The sequence below is a fragment of the Dendrobates tinctorius genome, unplaced genomic scaffold (assembly GCF_039654945.1).
Source record: "Dendrobates tinctorius isolate UK_male_01 unplaced genomic scaffold, ASM3965494v1 ptg000016l, whole genome shotgun sequence".
Classification (NCBI taxonomy): Eukaryota; Metazoa; Chordata; class Amphibia; order Anura; family Dendrobatidae; genus Dendrobates; species Dendrobates tinctorius.
The window spans coordinates 78,464,368-78,480,244 of NW_027361684.1; the positions used below are offsets into that span (position 1 = coordinate 78,464,368).

Consider the following 15,877-nt stretch of genomic DNA (forward strand, 5'->3'; position numbering starts at 1 on the left):
AGACACGGAATATAGCGTCAGACAGTATTTGATGGATATTGTTATTTTTATTTTTGTTTTTTACAGGAGACCAGGGCTTTAATGGAATGAGTGCTAGGTGGGTATTTTTGTCGTTTATCATTTTCTGTTTTTTACAGGGGACCAGGGATTCAATGGAATGGGCATAAGGTGAGTATAACTGTGTTTGCCATTTTTGTAAAACCGTTTGTAAAATGATGTGTATTATTATTTTAAATAAATAATTTTATTCTAGGTGTTGTTTTATTGACAATATAAATATGGAGTTATTAACAGAGAGGCATCTTATAGACACCTCTCCATAACTAAAAGCTGGGCTTGACTCACCTGAAAATAATGCCAGACCAAAACATTCTGGGGTTTACCCACCACTACTCCTGAGTATTCTGCTTATCAGGACAATCACCTGCAGCAGACTTATCCCCAGAAGTAGTGAGACATGGTGTTTGGTCTGTAAGAGGCAACAAGTTCAAAAAGGCTACCCAGGACAAACTTGGCACAAGCCACTCCATCTGGCAAATTCCAGAGGAATCTTGATCTTCACCCTTTAACCATTTTACAAGGATCTGAATTTACAATGGGGTCCGCTGGATTGCTTCCATTGAAGGGCTTCCATCTGGAGAAGCCAACCAGAGGCAGGATGGGTTGCTAAGCAAGCTCAAAGACAAGAAATCACATCAGGGACAAAATCAGTCACACGCGGATTATTAAAATTCAAGCCGGAGTCAGAACTTGGGGCATACTTAACAGAACACAGATTCCAAGAAACAGAGAGCCTATATCTAGCTGAACACTTATAACTGAAGCTAAAGACCCTCTATTGGGGTTTAACTTTAATGGGAGCCCCACCTTTGGCTCCTGGCAGAGAGCTAATTATCTACCTGCTCACTGCAGCAAAACACAAGTACATAGCAAAGGAAGAACTAGTCTCAGCATTTTAACAGCAAAACGCCTACATGCTGCCAGCATCCAGAATTGACATTAGTGTTAGTGTAATGTCGACTAGTGACAAAGTAGAGGTTACAGACATATGTTCAGACATGGATGGAATATACAGGTGCTAAGTTCACTCTTTCAATGCCATCATCTGTACTCCAAATGAGAATGTTCTGATACCAGTGCAGCTAAATGTAGATAAATTAATAAGGTAAAAGCAGGGGTTTCAAAGCCACTTCAATGCATTTTTCAGGAAATAGAAATCCACTAATAAAGTTAATTACAGTGTTTCAAAAATGTGAACAAAATTATAAAAAAGAAAAATCAAATATTAATTATACCTTAAACAATTGTCAAGTTAATGATGTCCTGGGTTTGACGAGCTAAGCATTATGAAAAGTTATAGTAACTCGCAAGTATTGTCATACCCTGGCTACCCGCATCGAATTTCTGAACTATTTTTGTATTTAATATATTTAACCCAAACACTATATTTCTGCATCGAGTTACTCATATCTACTCATAGTTAAGCCATAGAAGGAAATACTCTAAAAATTCTTAGAAAATAAAACTTTAAGAATTACTTTGCACCTGTTAATGGAAACAACAGCAACTGACTATTTAAGGAAAAACAAAACCGAATGCCAATGGAAAGACTTAAATAGGTAAGATTAAAGGTAAATTTAGAATCAATCATTCTTGATTGGTTGCACAATGCGGTCTTTACACTGCAAAGAATGTAAACTGAAGGAAGAATGTAACAACAAACACAGTTTTGGGCGTAATTGCCAATTACACCTCGCTTTCTGTGCAGCTGGGTACAATAGTGGTACGTGCACTCATCACTAACCTAATTGTTTTGCATCCTAAAACTGTTTTGTGCTTTAACATTCCAGAGAATGAAACTTTGAAATGTTTCTGGAAAGTGTCCCTGAATTTTTTCTTTCATTATCTTTTTATTATTGTTTTAAACAGGAATTCAGTAGTGAAGAATATGTGAAAAACAGAGCACAAGCCAACTCATGAAATAAATCATATTGCTGCCAAGATGAATCATGGCATAGTAAGATACAAATGTTATCAATGTCTACACTGTCATCAACAAAGGGCTGAAAGAGGGTTAAGTCTGCCAAAATCTTGTCAACTCCCATAATCATGAACATTATTTACAGCAGTGTTGTAGACGCTTGTCTGTACATACATGCATAGCTAATGTAAAACTCCAAACTTTGAAATGAGGATAATTTCATTTAGAAATGCAAATTGGAATGGAAATTGTAAATACTTTGATACAGGAAAGATGTATATCTTTGTACCGTGTTAGCCAGTAGATAGAAAAATATTCAGGATTGAGAGTCCTCAGTAGTTGATACCTTTTAATGGCTAACTCTTTTCAGTTAGCCATTAAAAGGTATCAACTACTAAGGACTCTCAATCCTGAATATTTTTCTAAATACTTTGAGGCACCCAGCCAAAATTGCAACAAAACGTTCTTGGGGGGAGGTCTTCTCAAACAAGATGAACAGTAAGAAAATCTGTATTATGGTATGGGTAAAAAGTTGCTCTTATAACAGAGATGGTCTCACAGATAGGGTTATCACAGATGATGTACTGTAGTGTACCGCATAATAAATGCTAGTCTAAGGGAGTCAGATTCCTTTTAGGAATGCTTGGACCTGACACCCATAATGTGGCGGTGCACAATCTTACTGGAAAAACTCAGGGAACGTGCCATCTTCTGTGCATAAAGAGGGCAACACATCATCATGTAGCAATTTCAGATATCCATTGGCATTGAGGTTTCCATTGATGAAGAATGGCCCCGAATATCTTTGTACCCCATATACCACACCATACCATCAATTATGGGTGTCAGGTCCGAGCATTCCTACATGAACAGTTTCCTGGAAAGTGGATTGGTCATCGTGGGCCAGTTGAATGGCCACCAAGGTCTCCCGATCTGACCCCCTTAGACTTTTATCTGTGGGGTCATCTGAAGACAATTGTCTATGCTGTGAAGATACGAGATGTGCAGCATCTGAAACAATGAATACTGGAAGCCTGTGCTAGCATTTCTTCTGCGGTGTTGCTATCAGTGTGTTAAGAGTGGGAGAAGAGGGTTGCATTGACAATCCAACACAATGTACAGCACTTTGAACACATTTTATAAGTGGTCATAAACTTGTAAATAACTCATGAAAGAATAAAGTTACAATAAGACCAAGCACACCATTGTTTTTCTTGGGAAATTCTCAATAAGTTTGTGTCACATGACCCTCTTCCCATTGAAAAAAATTAAGTTGGATCCAAAATGGCCAACTGCAAAATGGCCACCATGGTCACCAACAATCTTAAAAAGTCCCCCCCTAATGTGCCACAAACAGGAAGTTGATATCACCAACTATTTGCATTTTATTTAGGTGTATCCAAATAAATGGCCCACTGTGTATATAATATATATATATACTGTACATATATATATACACACACACACATAGTTTTTTACATTTAATAAATAAATATCTAAATAATATATAGATAGCTAATAATATATATATATCTACTATATCTACCCCTATCTCTTTTTTCTCTCTCTCTACAGTGGCATGTAAAAGTTTGGGCACCCCTGGTCAAAATTACTGTTATTGTGACCAGTTAAGCAAGTTGAAGATGGAATGATCTCTAAAAGGGCTAAAGTTAAAGATGACACATTTTCTCTGTATTTTAGGACAAAAAAATTATATATTGTCATTTTTTACATTTTAAAAATTACAATAAGGAAAATAGGCCAATGCAAAAGTTTGGGCACCCTGCATAGTTAGTACCTAGTAGCACGCCCTTTTAAAAATATCACAGCTTGTAAACGCTTTTAGTAGCCAGCCAAGAGTCTTTCAATTCTTGTTTGATGGATTTTCATCCATTCTTCCTTGGAAAATTCTTCCATTTCTGTGAGATTCCTGGGTCGTCTTGCATGCACTGCTATTTTGAGGACTAGCCACAGATTTTCAATGATGAACGAATCGGGGGACTGTGAGGGCCATTGAAAAACCTTTAGATATCGCCTTTTGAGGTAGTCTATTGTGGATTTTGATGTGTGTGATCATTATCCATTTGTAGAAGCCATCCTGTTTTCAAATTCAGCTTTTTTACACATGGTGTTATGCTTGCATCAAGAATTTGTTGAAATTTAATTGAATCCATTCTTCCCTCTACCTGTGAAATGTTCCCTGTGCCATTGTCTGCAACACAACCCGAAAACATGATTGATCCATCCCCATGCTTAATGGTTGGAGAGATGTTCTTTTCCTGAAATTCTATGCAATTTTTTCTCTGCACATACCTTTGATCATTGCGACCAAAGAGTTTTATTTTAACTTCAATGATTCACAGGACTTGTTTCTAAAATGCATTGGGCTTGTTTAGATGTTCTTTTGCATACCTCTGATGCTGAATTTTATGGTGAGGGTGCAGGAGAGGTTTTCTTCTGATGACTCTTCCATGAAGGCCATATTTGATAAGGTGTCTCTAAACAGTAAAACAATTACCACAACTCCAGAATCTGCTAAATCTTTATGAAGGTCTTTTGCAGTCAAGTGGGGGTTCTGATAAGCCTTTCTAGCAATCCTACAAGCAGCTCTCTCTGAAATTTTGCTTGACCTTCCAGACCTTATCTTGACCTCCACTGTTCCTGTAAACTGCTATTTCTGAATTACATATTGAACTGAGGAAAGGACAACTTGAAAATGCTTTGCTATCTTCTTATAGCCTTCTCCTGCTTTGTGGGCCTCCACCATTTTCATTTTCAGAGTGCTAGGCAGCTGCTTAAAAGAACCCATGGTGGCTGTTTTTTCGCACAAGGTTGGAGGAGGCTATGTGTTTCTAAACCTGTGGAATCTGCATCAGCTGGCCTTTCCTAACATTGAGGGTGAACAAGCCATAACCCTTACAGGCTAATTAAGGTCTGAAATCTTGGTCAAAGTTATCTGAGCACAAAAATCTCCAAAGGTGCCCAAACTTTAGCATCGGACCATTTTTCTTTTTCTAATTTTTAAAATGTGAAAAAATTACAATGTGTATTACGTTTAGCCTAAAATACAAAACAAATGTGTCATCTTTAACTTTAGGCCTTTTAGAGATCATTTTATCTTCAACTTGCTTAATTGTTCACAACAACAGTAATTTTGACCAGGGGTGCCTAAACTTTTGCATGCCACTGTATATATATAAATAATTTCTTGTACTGTTAAACTAAAGTGAAGAGCTACAACATTTCATTTTCACCCATTGAACATGTACAATAAGTCACATTTACTGTATGTGTAAAAATATCTCAAAGAGGATTGCTGGCCCAAGATGTTTTCCCCACCATATAACCATCCCTAATTACATACACATTTAGCTTGTTCCAGCACTAAACATGCACATTCAGCATCAGTGACTTTGACCTTCAAGTTATATATGTAGGCAGTAGGGCTGAGCAGCTGCCAAACCCCTTGGTAGAGGGTACTAAATACACACAGGAAAAATCTATCTTGTCTGATTTTGTTTCACTAAGAAAAATAATACTGTTACAGGGTATAAAGAATGCAGTTTTTAGATGTTTAAAAGAATTGAGATTTTAAGTTATACTGATTTCTGAAATTAATATAGTATTTAGCAAAAATGTTTTTTAGAAGTTGGACTAAAGGAAAGCAAAAGGGGCAATTGTCCAGGACCCTGCACTATCTAAGGACGTTTATTAACTATTTCCCTTCAGTCCTTTTCACACTCTCTGAGCAGAATTAATTTAAAGAGAATCTGTCAGTGGGATCAACTCTCGTAGTCCGTCTATATGGGCATGCTGGTCATAGGAAACTGAATTAAATGATAGCTTGATATCTGCTATCTGAGAGCGGCCATCATACATCACACTGGTAACACCCCCTTCACATAAAATAAGCTCTGGAGGCAGATTGTCATGCAGATCAATGTCTGCCCCACTGACTAAAACAGCTCATTTACATATAAGAAAAACATAAATGTCTCTGAACTAAAGGGCCTGTCACACTAAGCGATATCGCTAGCAATATCGCTATAACATCACTGGTTTTTGTGACGTTATAGCGATATTGCTAGTGATATCGCTATGTCTGATACTTACCTCCATATAGAAAGAACACCGTGAGCACAACTCAAGATGGTGCTAAGGTTAGGTTCCCAAACCGTTAAAGCAACAAATATGAACACCGCATCTGGAGGCACGTTTGCCCCTCTCCTATATACTGACAAGCTCATTGCCTTAGAGAGATCATTCTCCTCATAACTGAAGAAGGTCACATTGACCGAAACGTCTTTTTTCGTGTACTACAATAAACCGCCTTACAAATACCTTTAAGTTGAGTGCTAGGTTCATATTTGTTGATACTTACCTCCGACCGCTCCCCTGCTGGTTATCGCTGATCACGTGAGAATGTCCTGGACCATTTCTCGTCGTCAGCTTCAGGCTGGGCTTCCTGTGGAGAGACGAGCGACGAGCATGGACGCAGGCGGGAGGACATCAGGATCGCCTAGTGTGACAGGTAAGTAGCGACCCCCGACCCCTGCAATGTCGCTGGTGAGATCTGCCTGTGTGGCAACTCACTAGCGACCACTTAGCGATGTACCAGCGATCCTGACCATGTCATATCGCTGGTCGGGATCGCTGGTACATCGCTAAGTGTGACAGTACCTTAAGACATTAGATAGCAGATATCAAGCTATCATTTCACTCAGCTTCCTATGATCTACATGCCCAAAAAGACAACTTAGGAAGGTTGATCCTACTGATAGGATCCCTTTAAAAACATTTTTAGCATACCTTCCATTAAAAAAGTTTAAACATGTATCAGGAAAAAAGGTTTATGTTGCTAATACTTTGCAATACTTATTACTAAATGTTGAAGATTCAATGATCAGTGCACACTGCTGACCAGAAGCAGCAATAGACAGCCAAAAATATTTCTTCTGAACAAAAGATCAGAAATATTAAAATTCAATTTTGTGTTTTCTCTTATAGCCTACATCATGGAACGGTGTGGACCCCATTACACATTAGGTTTTCAGATCATGTTGACATTAGCAGGACTTGCCAATTATCATCCAATCTTTATGTCCAGTTAATATATTTCTCTGTACTTGCCACGTCTTCTTTGAAGTTTTCGAGACTCCTGAGAAAAGGAGAGATCTCCTAGCCTTTGTAAAGAGTTGGCAGATCCCTCAAGCCCTACCCAAGCTTCCTTAAAAAAACACAGAAATACCAGGAAGTTTCTTCTACCATGAAGTCTTGGATAGGTGGGAAGTGAGACATGGAGGAGGTGTAAAGCCGATCTTCTCACAGACACTGGCCTGAAAAAAGTTGACTTCTATAAAATTCTCAAATTGTTTGCAAAGGGCCTCTACAATTATTAATCTGGCTCTGTTTTTTGAAACTTTGGGAAGGGGATATTTTATATTTTGTTATGGTTGTATCTGTAGAAGATAACAAACCCAGCTATTCTCACCCACCACAGATCAAGCAACGCCTCTTTGCTGCTGCTCTTATTTTGTTAACAGCCTACAGTGAAAACGTTACAACTGCAGTGCATGTGACATCTGCAATCATTGGCTCAACTGCTTATACTGTCTACATCAGCAGAGCCATTGAGCACAGTGATTGAATGCAGCTGTTATGGGTGCTGTAGTCAAAAAAGACTAAGGCAGCAGATGAGAGGTAGTGCTGAATTTCGGGAAGGGAAGTATAACTGAATTTGTTATTTTCTATAGCTGCAACCCTATGGATATTTTTTTCTGGAAAACCCCTTTAAAAATATTACATACAACTTATGAAATATTCCATTCAATGCATTTAAATTATTGGGAGATTTAGATCACTTACGGTGTGGTATAGGGGGAACTATATCTGGTGTCCTGAAGGTCTTTATTGTTGCTGGCCCTTCACCACTGGTTGTTAGCACTTGAACTTCCAATCGGTAAAGCATTGAATGTCTAAGATTGTGGACAGTAAGAACATAATGGTCCTGTATGAAGAAAACAACATATGTAAGTCTTCTGACTCCTCCAAATGGCTTATTACAGGGTTACAAAACAGTTCATATACATATTAAAGTACTTACTGCTGGCAATATTTGGGACTGTGAAATTATGCTGTTTGGCAGGCTGTTTTGCCGACTTTCTGTTGTAACTTCTGCCCACGTGACTTGGAATCCTGTCATAGGTTGATGAAGATTTAATTTTGACAATTTCCATGAAAAATGGCCGGTGATGTTACCCTCATGCACACTAAAAGAAGCAGACAGGTTTTCTGGTTTTGCCAATACTTTAGCGACAACTTGTCCTGTAAGGAACAAAAACATTTCACAACTTTCAAATGATTCATATTTCTATGGTTCTCGCAAGAAATAGAAAGCCCGACACACATGAGAAATAGAAAAAAAAACCTGTAATACCTTTTTTGTTAAGCTAATGGTGCTTAAATGAATTTTTCTACAAAAACATAAACTGAACAAAAGATTGGAATAACCCAGCAACATTTTACTATTGCATTTTTAAGTGGCTTCTCTGACCTACTTCTCATGCAGCCTAAATAAATTCAATATGCTAATTCTAAGAGAAATAGAGGTACTTAATAAATAATGTATATGTAGACTGAGTTTGTTTCAGTCTGGCATGAATATATAAATATCTGCTGATGGGGTTTATAGTCTCTACTGAATTTAAAATAGGTAGTGTAGATATCTTTAAAAATCATATGACTGCCAGAAAACTACATTTCAGCTTCAGCAATAAACCATGCAATGGTCATGAATCCTGTCAAGTTGTATTCAGGATTATAATATTTATTTTATCAGGTGAAAACAAAAATCTTATACAGGAAACCTTTGTGCATCTAGGTCAGTTGCTTGGTTTTTAAAACAATCTGCAAATGCACTAGAAGGGAATTCAGAGTTACTAATAAAAAGGAGTTAATTTTGAAAATGTATCTTTCTGTTAGGGTGGAGGTTACAAAAGGGATCTTTTACTTTTGAAGATCTGTTGGCTGTGCATTACATGTGCAGCTCAATTATTTTTATGAGAACAGTGTAACACTATATTACCCCTGTGGTGGAACTGCAAGAATATTAAGCACATAGTCCTTGATCCATTAAAACTTGTGTTTCAGAAGTCAGTCTTAACCCCTTTTCCCCACAAATTCTGTTTTCACAGTCCTGACCGGGCCAAATTGTACAATTCTGATCAGCGTCACTTTATAAGGTAATAATTCTGGAAGGTGTCAATGGATCCCCCTAAATCAAACTGTTTTTTCGTGACATATTGTACTTCATGATAGTGGTAAAATTTATTCGATATGACTTGCATTTATTTGTAAAAAAAAACATGAAATTTGGCAAAAAAATTTCAATTTTCAAACTTTTAATTTTTATGCTCTTAAACCAGAGAGTTATCTCACACAAAATAGTTATTAAATAAAATTTCCCACATGTCTACTTTACATTAGCACAATTTTTGAAACATAATTTCCTTTTGTTAGAAAGTTAGAAGGGTTAAAAGTTGACCAATGATTTCTCATTTTTCCAACAAAATTTCCAAAACCATTTTTTTAGGGACCACATCTCATTTGAAGTGACTTTGAGGGACCTATATGACAGAAAATACAAAAAAGTGACACCTTTATAAAAACTGCACTCTTAAATGTGCTCAAAATCTATAAATCCTTCAAGTGATTCATAGGATTTTTCGCAATGTGGAAGGAAAAAAAATGAACATTTAACTTTTTTTCACAACAATTTTATTTTAGACCCAAATTTCTTTATTTTGCGAATAACGGTAACAGGAAAAAGTAGACCCCCAACAATTTTATGCAATTTCCCTGAGCACAATGATATGCCATATGTGTGGAGACAGCACTGTTTGGGTGCATGGTAGGGCTTAGTAGGAATGGGCAGATGCCATGTCACATTTGGAGAGCCCCTGATGTGCCTAAAATGTGGAAACCTCCCACAAGTGACTCCATTTTGGAAATTAGACCCCTCGAAGAACTTATTTATGTGTGGCGAACACTTTAAATACTTAGGTGATTAACAGAAAATTATATGACGTTGAGTTGTGAAATAAAAAAATTGCATTTTTTTCACAAAAATGTATTTCAGCCCCAAATTTTTTATTTTCACATGAAAATGAACCACAAAAATTGTTGTGCAATTTCTCCTGAACATGAATATTTCCTATATGTAAGGAATATTACTATTGGGCGCATGGCAGTGCTCGGAAGGGCAGGAGCACCGTTTGACTTTTCGATCGCAAAATTGACAAGGATCATTAGTGGACACCATGGTGTGTTTGGAGAGCCCTAGATGTGCCTAAACATTGGAAATCCCCCACAAGTGACCCTACTTTGGAAACTAGACCCCTCAAGGAATGTATCTAGATGTGTGATGAGTACCTTGAACCCCTAGATACTTCACAGAATTTTATAGTGTAGAGCCGTGAAAATAAAATCACATTTTCCTGCAAAAATGTTGGTTTAGCCCTATTTTTTTTATTTTCACAAGGGTAACAGGAGAAAATGGACTACAAAGTTAGTTGCACAATTTCTACTGAGTATATTGAAACCCTATATATGGTCGAAAACTACTTTTGAGGCACAGGGCAAAGCTTAGAAGAGAAGAAGAGCCATAGTTGGAGGCGAGATTTTGCTGGAATGGTTTGAGGGTGCCATGTCACATTGGCAGAACCCCTAAGGTGCCAGAACAGCAGAAATATCCTATATCTGACCTCATTTTACAAATTACACCCCTAATGATATGATCTAGGGGTGCAGTGATTATATTGACACCTCATGTGCCTCTCAGAATTTTAGACCATTTTGCAGGGAAGAAAGAATAAACTACATTTTGAACACTAAAATACTGCTTTAGTGAAAAGTTTTTAATTTTTCTAAAGACTAATAGGAGCAAATGGACCCCGCTTTGTTGTAAAAATTTTTGCTGAGTGTGCAAATATCCTACATACAGTTAGGTCCATATATAATTGGACAGAGACAACATTTTTCTAAATTTGGTTCTAGACATTACCACAATGAATTTTAAAGAAAACAATTCAGATGCAGTTGAAGTTCAGACTTTCAGCTTTCATTTGAGGGTATCCACATTAAAATTGGATGAAGGGTTTAGGAGTTTCAGCTCCTTAACATGTGCCTCCCTCTTTTTAAAGGGACCAACAGTAATTGGACAATTGACTCCAAGGCTATTTCATGGACAGGTGTGGGCAATCCCTTCGTTATGTCATTCTCAATTAGGCAGATAAAAGGCCTGAAGTTGATTTGAGGTGTGGTGCTTGCATTTGGAAGGTTTTGCTGTGAAGGAAACAAGCGGTCAAAGGAGCTCTCCATGCAGGTGAAACAAGCCATCCTTAAGCTGCAAAAACAGAAAAAACCCATCCGAGAAATTGCTACAACATTAGGAGTGGCAAAATCTACAGTTTGGTACATCCTGAGAAAGAAAGCACTGGTGAACTCATCAATGCAAAAAGACCTGGGCGCCCACAGAAGACAACAGTGGTGGATGATCGCATAATAATCTCCATGGTGAAGAGAAACCCCTTCACAACAGCCAACCAAGTGAACAACACTCTCCAGGAGGTAGGCGTATCAAAATCCAAATCTACCATAAAGAGAAGACTGCATGAAAGTAAATACAGAGGGTTCACTGCATGGTGCAAACCACTCATAAGCATCAAGAATAAAAAGGCTTGACTGGACTTTGCTAAAAAAACATCTAAAAAAGCCAGCACAGTTCTGGAAGAACATTCTTTGGACAGATGAAACCAAGATCAACCTCTACCTGATTGATGGAAAGAGAAAAGCGGAGGCAGTGTGATGGCTTGAGCATGCATGGCTGCCAGTGGCACTGGATCACTAGTGTTTATTGATGATGTGACACAGGACAGAAGCAGCCGAATTAATTCAGAGGTATTCAGAGCCATACTGTGTGCTCAAATCCAGCCAAATGCAGCCAAACTGATTGGTCGTCATTTCATACTACAGATGGACAATGACCCAAAACATAAAACCAAAGCAACTCAGGAGTTTATTAAAGCAAAGAAGTGGAATATTCTTCAATGGCCAAGTCAGTCACCTGATCTCAACCCAATTGAGCATGCATTTCACTTGATAAAGACTAAACTTCAGACAGAAAGGCTCCACGGACTTTATTTGCATATTCGTATTTCCCAGGGAGCAATGCATCTTGGATTTCACTAATTGAGCGCCTTTGCCGGCTGCTGCAGTGTTTTCTTTGACTGGTCTCCCTGAGGTCAGTGATTGTTTCGTGATGTTGGTCAACTAGGCATTGCTCCTACCTAGCCAGAATCCTACTCCACACTGATGAGGGGCAACACCCCAAAACAGCTGTCTGTGGATGGATACCTGGCCTTGGTATTTCCCTTGTTATATCTGTAAGCTAGTAAAGAGCTGGATATTGACTTAAAGGGCCACTTAATATGGTGGTAATGGTGGTTTCCGAAAGGAGCCACTCCTTGGCTGGTTCCTTCCCTGGAGGAAGATCTGGCTAGTCCCGTGTTGGAGACTCTTAAATGAGGCTCCATGGACTTTATTTGCATATTCGTATTTCCCAGGGAGCAATGCACCTAGGATTTGACTGACTGAGCGCCTTTGCCGGCTGCCGCAGTGTTTTCTTTGACTGGTGTCCCTGAGGTCAGTGATTGCTTTGTAATGACAGGCATGGGAGTCATCAGCAGACTCCAACTATCATGGCAATGCATTGATGCCCTATAACCATGTTACAGGCATGCCGAAGGGATCGTGGAAAGACACACAAACCTGTTGATGCGGGTTAATGCCACTGTCAGAGAATGACAGTGGGATTTAACAGGTTAACAGTATTGATGAGCGAGTATACTCGTTGCTCAGGTGTCCGAGTATTTTGGCATGCTCGGAGATTTAGTTTTTGTCGAGGCAGATGAATGATTTGTGGATGCTAGACAGCTTGAATACATGTTGGAATTCTCTAACAAACAGGCAACCCTCACATGTATTCAGACTATCCAGCAGCTACAAATCATGCAGCTATGTCGACACAAACTAAATATCAAAGCACGCCAAAATACTCGGAGGACACCCAAGCAACGAGTATACTCGCTCATTACTAGTTAACCGCCATGGGCTCCGCTCCACTCCACTTGTGGCTGTTAGAGATACATGATGGCTGATTAAATCAGCCATCATATGCGGTAAAAGATGTGGGCTCAGTGTGTAAACCCACATCAAAGGCATGATATATGACTTAAATATATATATTTCATATGTTGTGAATGGGATAAAAGGCTGATAAAAAAGATGAACTAGTCTACAATATTTCTGAAGATGTATTGAGCCAGAGGGAAAGGTAAGAGTGAATTTCCCATTGCTATAATATAGCAACACTGGCAAAAAGAAACATTTTCACTACATTCACTCTTGTTTTATGTGGTTATCTCATCAGCACAAAACCTGTCCATAAGCCTTTTTCGGGAAATATTCATATAATTAAGTACCCCACCCCAGATCCTTCTCTATAAGCCAAAGCCACAAAGCAAGAGCAGCTCCCAATCCAGAGGACATGGTCCACTCATCAGCCATAGCAGGAGAGGCACATGGAAACATTTAAATTCCCCTGACAATAACAGCTGATCTCCAAGTAAGCCAAGAGCCATGCCCACTCTGATCAGTTGATTACCACAGCTGCTGTTTTTAAAGGAGAGCTCGTCTTGATGAGACAATTTCTCAAACATAAGGCACACTGCTGAGTTGTAATAGTAGAAATTCATAATCCTTTTTTAAGTAGAATTCCAAAAGCCAGTGTAAACTCAGCTCTAAGTTTTCAGTACATTAAACATTTACATACACAAATTGACTGCACTCCAGATCATCTTGGCACCCTCTAGGGCTTTTTACCATATGTCATTACCTTGTCCATGTGTAGTAGGGGCATGTTTATATAGAACTCACAGAGTAATCTGTATTTCATAGCAAAACTGGATCATAAAACAATATTTTGTTCCATTTCGTTGTCTCCAGTATTTGTTCTGTGTAGGTTTTTTTTTAAAAGCAAATAATGTTCTTCAAATGCATTTTGAAAATGAGTTAACTCCTCTTGAGTAAGGGCAGATTTGCCAACAATGAAAGCCTTTACCAATATCTGGCAGGACTTCACAAACATTTTACTGAATTACAGTAAACTTCAATACTAAATCTCCGTAAAAGCAACGGGAGTATGAAAGACTGCTAACAGAACTTCAACACCTCACTACGCACAAAGAAAGACTCTATTTGTTTGAGCTTTCAGGGGTTTTAGACATCAATTGGAAATGATTTGCAATAAAAGTAACTTGGTTGAACCAAAATGAAAAATCTCTACCTTGACAAGTATACTTTCCTTATGATAAAAGAGAATCTATTCCAACAACATAAAAGCTGCATAAGTTTATTTTGTAATGCAAAAATATTGTTGGAGGACCGCCAGGTGTTTTCTTCTTTTAATCTTAAATTAGAGGGATTAAATAGAATCAAGAAATACATATTTCAAATGCTTTCTCTGCTTAACTTTCAGTTCTAATTGCAAATGAAAATATATAAAAATGACGATTAATAATAATCCATGTAGTACTTCATTGTTTTTGTTTTTTGGAGTTTACATTCCTAAGAATAACAACAATTATTATTTTTGCTTCCCTTTCATATATTTCAATAAATTAAATAAATAAAAAATACCCCTCACAGTGACTTAACAATGTTCATATATTAGTTTTATGTCAGTTTTTTTAAAGTTTATTGATTAAATCAGGATTTTTTGGAAATAAATACTATCAATTCTAGATAATAAAGATTTAAAGAATATTTATATTTTTTTACCATGGTCACCGCAAGATAGAGGGCAAAACTGCTGGCAAAGCAGCTAAAGGAAAATGACCAATGGACTTTCCTGAAGTATATTTACCTGTGAAAACTCAACGGGTGATCATAAGTGATGAGCAAACATCCTTGGATAACATCTTATCTGAGCATCTGGGCATGCTTGTATATTATGCTTGAGTCCCGCGACTGCATGGTTTGCAGCTGTTAAACCCCTGTCTCACATAGCGAGATCGCTAGCGAGATCGCTGTTGCGTCACCGATTTTGTGACGCAACAGCGATCTCGCCTGCGATCTCGCTATGTGTGACACATAGCGGCGATCAGGCCTCTGCTGCGATGTCGCTGAACATGCTCAAATGTCCTGGGCCATTTTTTGATCGCTGGTGTCCCCCTGGACAGCATGCATTGCTGTGTTTGACAGGGACAACGACGAACGACCTCAATACTACAGGTCTGAGAGACAGGGTGCCAATGACCGTCGTATTGTTCCGTATTGTTGTTCCTTCACTGTTGAGATCTGACTGTGTGACATCTCAACAGCGACCTCGCAACGACGCACCGCGATCCCTACCAGGTCACATGGTTGTCAGAATCGCTGGTGCGTCGCCAAGTGTGATGGTACCCTTACCTCAACACATGGGGGGGTTCCTTAACAAACAGGCAATCCCCAAATGTGTTGATGCTGTCTAACTGCTGCAAATCATGCAGCTACAGGGACTTGAATATAATATACGAGCACTCTTAGATGCTCGTATAACACCCAAGCATGCTCGGCTAAGACGTTATCCGAGCTCGCTCGCTCATCACTGATGATTATATATCTTTAGAAGGTGCCCATTTTGAACATGTGGTACTTAATGTTTGGCAGCTCAATATTCATTTGATCACCAAGTACATCTGATTCTTTTCTCATACAACTCCAATAAGTAAAAGCTTAATTCTTGTTTATAGGAGATATTTTGGAAGGACATCTCAATCACATAACTGGTTTAGATAA

General features: G+C 38.4%; 1 protein-coding gene across 1 annotated transcript in view; it reads right to left on the minus strand.

Annotated features, from left to right (window-relative positions):
* ANOS1 (anosmin 1) overlaps window positions 1-15,877 on the minus strand; it is a 309,454-nt gene that overhangs the window by 14,567 nt on the left and 279,010 nt on the right. Inside the window, exons 12-13 of the mRNA XM_073565978.1 lie at window positions 8,085-8,305; window positions 7,847-7,988 (exon numbers count right to left, since the gene is read on the minus strand). Of these exons, the coding sequence (XP_073422079.1) occupies window positions 7,847-7,988; window positions 8,085-8,305 (363 nt within the window). The remainder of the gene's footprint in view (window positions 1-7,846; window positions 7,989-8,084; window positions 8,306-15,877) is intronic.